The sequence below is a fragment of the Anser anser genome, assembly GCF_964211835.1.
Source record: "Anser anser genome assembly, chromosome: 1".
In the NCBI taxonomy this organism is placed as follows: Eukaryota; Metazoa; Chordata; class Aves; order Anseriformes; family Anatidae; genus Anser; species Anser anser.
The window spans coordinates 125,864,013-125,871,452 of record NC_139720.1 but is presented as its reverse complement, the minus strand read 5'-3'; the positions used below and the strand labels follow the sequence as shown (position 1 = coordinate 125,871,452).

At 48.3% G+C, this 7,440-nt stretch overlaps 1 protein-coding gene across 2 annotated transcripts in view; it reads left to right on the top strand.

Annotated features, from left to right (window-relative positions):
* Positions 1–5,193, top strand: part of POLA1 (DNA polymerase alpha 1, catalytic subunit) — a 221,499-nt gene extending 216,306 nt beyond the window's left edge. For both annotated transcript variants that reach the window (XM_083836819.1, XM_083836820.1), the window contains exon 37: positions 4,321–5,193. In XM_083836819.1, coding sequence (XP_083692945.1) covers positions 4,321–4,493 — 173 coding nt within the window. In that variant the 3' untranslated portion in view covers positions 4,494–5,193. The remainder of the gene's footprint in view (positions 1–4,320) is intronic.
* The last annotated feature ends 2,247 nt before the right edge of the window (positions 5,194–7,440 follow it).

Genomic DNA, 7,440 nt, shown 5'->3' with positions numbered 1-7,440 from the left:
CTTACATAACCTGATATCATAATAGACAGAATATTTATTTAACTTGCAGTAAATTGACACACCTCTAGACAGAGACAATTATGACTGACTGTAAAACATCTGACAGAACCAATTATGACTGACTGTTGTTTGCTACCTTTGCACAGAAATAAATGAAACACAGATATTTGGAACAGAGACTGCTGCCTGTGTGCCGAAGCTTGCTGTAATTAAAATACAATAACCAGTAGGCGATGTAAAAATTTCAGGAGCTAATTCAGTGTGTTCTTTAACTCTTTAACTAGGAGCGGTAGAGAGAGATGATGCCGTATGTAAGTGATACTCTGCAGCTTTTTTTTGTTCACTCCCAGATCAACCAACGTTTTGGCACTGTGCTCGGAGACACCTACGTTGTTTCTCACGTACTCAGTGCAGATGCACGCACACAAATACAAAGGAATGTGAATATATTTGTACTTTCACTCAGAAGAGCAGGCTATCAACAGGATAATCAGGGGGAGAGAGTTTTATAATATGACACGGTTCAGTTGTCCAATCAGTAGGAGAAAAAACAGAAGACTTCCACGGAGCCACATCTTGGTGAATCCGGGAACAAAAGTTCTCGATCTTCCCTTTCGCGTTGTTCTGTGCCATTTTTATAGCAACGAAGAGAAATTGCAATGCGTGGAAAACACATGACCAGGTATATATAGATAACCTCCAAATATTTCCATCCTTGCTTCCAGCTTGGTACGACCTTATGGGGTAAATGGATTTCAGGTGCCTTTCTAAAATACATATATATATATATATATATTTCAAATAATACACAAACACATTCTTGGGTGGCTAAGTAATAACTCGGTTGCGGTGCTGAATTTGACAGGGATATCCAGAAGTTGAGGCTGTGCTTTGTGAAAGGATCACGGTGGCAGTGATGTTTGGGGATGCCAACTGCCTGCTTGGTGATGGGATTCTAAAATCCGTACTAGAATCGGTAATTCATTGGCTCTAGGGAATACAGTACCGGGGGGGGGGGGGGGGTTAATTATATATAGTCAGAAGCATATCTTCCTTTTTTTTTTTTATTTGTATTAAAATAGATTTATTTTTCATGCCTATGTTTGTTTTGGTAATACCTTCCGCATGCTCTGTATGTATATAAATATCTCTCTTTCTAATAATCTGTCTATGCATTCTGTAGTATTGGCTGTCATAAAAGATTGCTTGCCGCTGAACTTGGAATTTATTAAAACAATGATAGGGGGATAATCGGCATGCAACTATTTTCAGGATGTGACAGACTACTGAAAAGCAATTTCAGTCAGTCTGTGCAGCTTAGTTTTCAGAGGGTCTTTAGGTACGTTATTGATTAAATTCTCATTTGGAAAGAAAGTAGGAGCTTTTATATGCATCTCTAAGTTGGATGGTATGGTAACTCGAAGGTATTGACTGGCTGTGTGATATACGACGGTCACAGTTGTCTTTTACTAAGAGGAGCACAGAGTGATGCTGGTTGTCATTCTTACTCTGCTGTGTGGCAGCGTAAATAGTCCCCTTTCTAACCAACCTGGTGGGAAAAGTCAATATCCCATCAGCAAAGGAGGTAAACACATCAGGAGCTGTGTCCTCTCTCATCTTCCCCTGCTCTGTATTACTACAGTTCTTTAAATCTCCTCTCCCCAGTCATCAGATGCACTTGTGTCATTCAAATGCATCGTGTGGCTGTGCTGCGGGGACGGCTGCTGCCTGCCGCCAGCCGCCGAGCCCCCGGCTGCCATTGTCTTATAATTGAAACTTAAAATTGGCCTCGTTACTTCAGGGAGGCCCCTCGTATTGCTCCGTCCTTTTAGTCCACCCTTCCCCGCTTGCCTTCACGACAGGAACTGCCTCTAAGAAATGTTTGAGGCGTGCTGTCAGGGAGGTTATCGCGTGTAATTAAAGTTTAGGTTCGGTGATGGGCTGAGGGGGGGAAATGCTGCTGGTGGAGAGGCTGGGGCTGAGCCCGAGCTGGGCATGGGCCGTGGGGCATTGCCCTCTACTTTCAGCGTCATTTTGTTGTGTGCCTGGTTGTTCCTGTGTCTTCCCACTCTTTTTTGTACCTGCCAGCTGCTTCTGCACCTTGATGCCTTTCACCTCGGTCCCTCCTGAGCTCCAGGACCCTTTAAACTATTTCAGCTGAGTTTTGAACTACAAGGATGATATCTCCTGCAGTTCGTTGGTACGGACAGCGTGGTTTTGCTAGCGCATGAGCAGTGGAAATGAGCCCACTCAGTGTATTCTTTAGTTTGGAGACACACAACCTTGTTAGCGCTGAATTGATGGCAAAGCGGGTTTGGTGCTTTTATGGATCTGGTTATCACAGTTTTCATGGTTTGTTTAATTAAACCCTACGCTGAAGTCATTTCAGGATCGTTACGTGTGCTTGTGCTGTAGCGACTCCAGTCTGTTAATGAACAGGTTCTGGTAATCAAAGTTTTCATTGTGTTGGTGGTGTAGTTTAAGGAGTATTTAGTTCCACTCATAAGCACAATTCCATCACCGTCCGAGCAATGGCAAGAGGGTTGTGTTTTCAGCCTGACGGCTTCCTTCATTTGCCCCAACTGCCCAAAGCTGTAAGTATGATAAATACCTAAAGCTGAATGCACACCTTCCTCGCAAGGATGCATGAAAGGTGCTTTTAATCAACGTACTCAGTTACTCAGACTGACACCTCTAATTGGGATCTTAATCGAGTTTTTAAAGGTTTCGTGCCATCGTGCAGAGCACCCGAGTGGAACTTGGTGAATAACGCGGGAAACGGGAGCGGGCGACCGCCCCTCAGTAAGACAGTGCTGGTTGCGTGGTGCCCAGCAGTTAATCCCTGAGCTCGTCCTAAACCGGACGAGGCTCTGCAACAAAGTCTGTCCGTGTGCCCTCAGGGGGAGGAATTCCCAAGCCCCAGGGTGCAGCGATGGCTCCCGTTAGCCACCCCAGCTCCTCACGCACGCAGCACCCCTTGGCTTGGCCACCCAGACCTGGCTAGGCTCAGTCGCCTCGCACAGGTTTCCCAAATCCAAAACATTTTTTACATCTTGACTCGGTGAAAGCCATTTCAACGGGGATGGAAGCTTCTTTGTTCCGTTTGCGAAGTGTAAGGAGATGACGAGAGGAAGGGAGACGGCAGCTTTCAGGCTCGCCAGCTCCAGCGGTGTCCTAGCGCTGTGCCCCGTCCTGCTGGAGCCCCTCCAGGGTAACGGGAAGGGACTGCCGGGGGGGAAGTTCGTGTGGGGCTACATCCTCCCCGGGTGTCTGGTAGTAACGCAGGGTATCCAGTGCTGCCGATTTCAAGGTGTGATTGCAGGTGGGGGTTCGGGTAGGAGCTGGTGTTTCTAGAGCAAGGAGCGGGCTTGAAAGGAGGAGCACCACTGCACCACATCTGCACCAAGCTGGCGCTGACGTGCATCAATAGAATATTTTCCTCTTTTAGCCTTTGTCCACAGCCTTTGTAAAGCAAAAGCCAGGCAATCGCCCAAACAAAATCCCTGGATTTCTTTTTTTAGGTGGCATAAAATTTCACTTCAAAAAAAAAAAAACAGTTTGGCTTCGCTGCTTAAATATGTACAAACTGGTCTGTGTGTGTGTGAGCTTGCACACACAACCCACCAGCAGGTAATGTCTTGCACTCCAGACATTTCTTCACGGGCATTATTGAGCAAATATTTGGGGAATGGCTGTCTTCATTTGCGTATCAGGCAAACACGATGCGTCCTTACTGAGATACTGGGCACCTTTGTTGTAGGGTGGGACCGTGTGGAGTTCACTGCCACCTTTCCTCCCAGCCCCTCCACGGTGCCGAGCACCCCGATGCCCGTCCTGCACCCGGGCTGTGCGTGGGAGCATGCGGCAGTGGTGTCGAGCCGGCCCCGGGCTGTGCCAGCGCCAGCAGGGGCTCGGGAATCGCAGCGTGGTTCTCTTGACTGATCTGCAGCCAAGCTCGCGGCAGGCAAATCGTCCCCTGCCTCAAGCCCTCGGGGGCTCTGTGGAGGTCTCATTATGTCCAGGAGCCTGCTCGTTTTGGCTGGGCTCTCTTGGAGCCGCTCGGTGCTGTTGCCCCGTACATCCTCTGGCTGGGACGCAGGTGGAGCCAAGCCCTCCCTGCAGCCGCGGGTGCAAGGCAGCTGCAGGCAGAGAGTTTGCCTCAAGCACGGTCAGTGAACAAATGAACACTGCCCACGACTGTCTCCTCCTTCCTCCTTGAGTCGAAACACCGTGGTTCGCAACAGTGGTGAATGCCAAACTACTTTCTTTTTGCCGTCTTTTAATCCTCCTCTGTTTTGTTTCTTTTCTTCGTTCTTTCAGAGTACGTGAAGAAGAAGCCACTCAGAAAAGAGGTGACTGAGGCCTACAAAAGACTGAAGAGCACGGTGGACAAGTGTCTGTCCATGAGTGGCTACTCAGAAGTGAACCTCGGCAAGCTCTTTGCCATCAGCATAGGAAGATCTGCGGGAGAGCCCAACAATGAAAGACAGTGATGGGCTGAAAAGGGAGGGAGAAGAGAGGCTAGCTCGTTGCTTAAAAATAACGACCTCTTAAGCAACAGCCTATTTCGGGATGCACAATAATGTTTTAACAATCTTGTTCCTTTGGTGGAGGAAGAACAAAAGATGAAAACGGGACACATGATCCACGGGGACCTGAAATACTTGAGGCGGTTTTTATCTTCGCTTCTTTTCTTCGCTGAGAAGCCAGGGCTATTCAAATATGGAGCAGTTGATTTTTGCAATATATTTTGTTGTGTATGTAGACCTATGAGGGAAAAGGGGGTGGGGGAATTGCTTCTTTAATTGGATAATTCCCAGTGAGAGTTGCTGGAATGTAAGTGATCCTAGACTTTGCTCCAGGGTATTTAGTAGAGGTGCTCTCAGGAAGAGAGGTTAGTAGAGGTCTCAGTAGGAGCACTAATGTTTTGCCTTTTCACAGTTTATCTTCTTCCTGATCATAAACATACCAATTAAAAACAATGCTAAACCTAAATGCCTTTCAATGTCCTACTACCTTCCGAATGGAGGTAGGGACGCTTTACTTTCAACTGCGTGGAAGGGAAAGAAGGATGGAAGGCTGAAGGCACCAAAACTAGGGGACCATCTTTTCGCTGGGAGTCTTCCCGTGCGTCTTAAAGCATGCTATTTTGCCAGTTTGGAAATTTCCTACGTGGATGTATAGGCATGCACATGCACAAAAAAATTCTTTGTACATACGCAGAATAAAAATGTATTTCGTTTCTTTCCATGCAAAATATTTGAAAGCGAACGATCAATAGGGAGAAATATATTTCGGATGGCGTTGTAGCCAGTAACGGGGGAAGGGAAGGAGGAAGAATCATTGTTGCTGTTCTGTATAATAATTACTGTATCGGTGATTTTAAAGGTTTTGTAAACAAATTGTATTTTCTGTTTACTTTTAGTAAAACGACAAGCAGATATGACAAGAAAAAAGCATAAATTTGGGTAGAGCTTTTGTACACCAAATATTGTTGTACTCATGTTTGCCGTTAAGTTTGCAATCTGTTATATTAATGTAAGGTTATAAAAATGTTCTTTTAAATCTTTAACAGTATAAAATGTAAATTTTCTTAGCACTTGAAAGAAAAAAATAAAATTTTCTAGAAAAAGAGAACTGGGTTGGATCATCTGACTACTAGAAATGCGCTGCGCGAGGTTGCTCGAAATGTTCCCTGGGTTGACAGAAGTGCCCACGTGTCCATTTTTAGGATGCCTGACAAAGCTCAAAGAAAAAAATAAGAACATCAACAAGAAGGCGGTGGGTGCCGAAGGGATGTGCGTGTCTGGGTTGGTGGATTTTATGGCTTCCATTTGTCCCCAAGTGGGAGCTGCACAGAGCGTTGGAAGGTGCCGTGTGCCGAGATGGGCGATGTCTGCTCGAATGGGCCTAAATGCACAAAGTGACTCTGGGGTTAAATTCGTGGAGTTTTCATAGAATCGCAGGACGGTTTGGGTTGGATGGGACCTTAAAGACCTCCTAGTTACACCCCCCCTGCCCTGGGCAGGGACACCTCCCACCAGACCAGGTTGCCCAAGGCCCATCCAGCCTGGCCTTGAGCACCTCCAGGGATGGGGCATCCACAGCTTCTCTGGGCAGCCTGTGCCAGGGCCTCACCACCCTAAAGTTTAATCACAATATCTGAAAACCTGCCTCTGCTCCATCGCTTCTTTGTGCTGGTGTTTTGCGAGCCGTCATCCTCTCCCAGGGTGTTCACCTGGGTGCTCGCAGAGGAGACTTTCTGGGGAGCGGGCGGCTGGAAGGAAGGACATCAGCACTGCAGCTCCTCGAAAGGCGGGGGCTTGCTGTCATCTCACCCAGGTTTACTTTTTAAGACCTTCAACGCCCAACCCGGTTAGGATGACGGAGATGCTCCTGGCGCTAACTGGGCAGGGAGCCTCGGAGGAGCTCGAGGCGTGCCCCCCTCCCCCCGGCGCTGGGCCTGCAGGCGGAGCGGTGGCCGCGGGGCAGCCCGGCCCCGTGCGTGTCCGTGCCGGGAGGGCGGCAGGGCCGGGCCCGTCCGCTCGCGGCTTTGGGGACGCCTGCACCCAACGCGAGCGCTGCCGCGGGGCGCGGAGCAGGCGGCCGGGGGCGAGGCGGGGCCGCCCGGGGGGCGCTTCGTGACCCCCCCAGGGGGACCGGGGTCTGCCCCCGGCCCACCCGAGCCCCCCGCCCCCGGAGGGGTGAAGCCCCCCGGCGGGCACCCGGAGCGCTGCGGGCCCGGGCGGCCGCCGCCGGCCCTCCCCGTGGCACTTTAATGGATGAACTCATCTGTGCCAGCTTCAGGTTGCAGCTTAACATTCCTTCATCCCGAAGGCAGCATTATCAGGTTGTTGGAGGCTGTTTTCAAACCTTGGTTTTGAATAGCAGCGGCTCTGCATTAATTTAACCACTAAGCTAATAAGTAGGTTTCGTTTTGTTATGCTAAGCTTTATTGCTTTTCTTTTGATCAGAATGGTGTTGTTGAGCAAAGCAGCAGACAAGGCATTCTTTGATGAGGGAATTAGCGCTCTATTCTTCCTCTATTATTCATAGCACAGTGGAATATGTAAGTACCTGAGGGTGTCAAAGGAGAGCAGGCTCTATTGCAAAGTGTTCGCCTTGTTTCTCTCAATAGCTGACTATGAGATGATAAACCGCTTAATACACTGCACTAATTGGATGAGAGCAAAAAGAGATGGGAATTAAGGCAAGGCAAAAGGAGAAAGTGCTACCAGCCTTCATTCACTCTTTCACCACTTTAACAGCGCCAAAGGAGGCACAAGCTTTCTATAAGCAGACTAGGGGTTTTGTGCAGAGATAAAATGAACCTGTTAGTGGATTCAAGTAATACACTAATTATTGCACAGTATAAATACCACTACTGGTTTTATAACACGGAGGTAAACTTCTTTTGAGAAGGTTATAGGATTGCTTGGC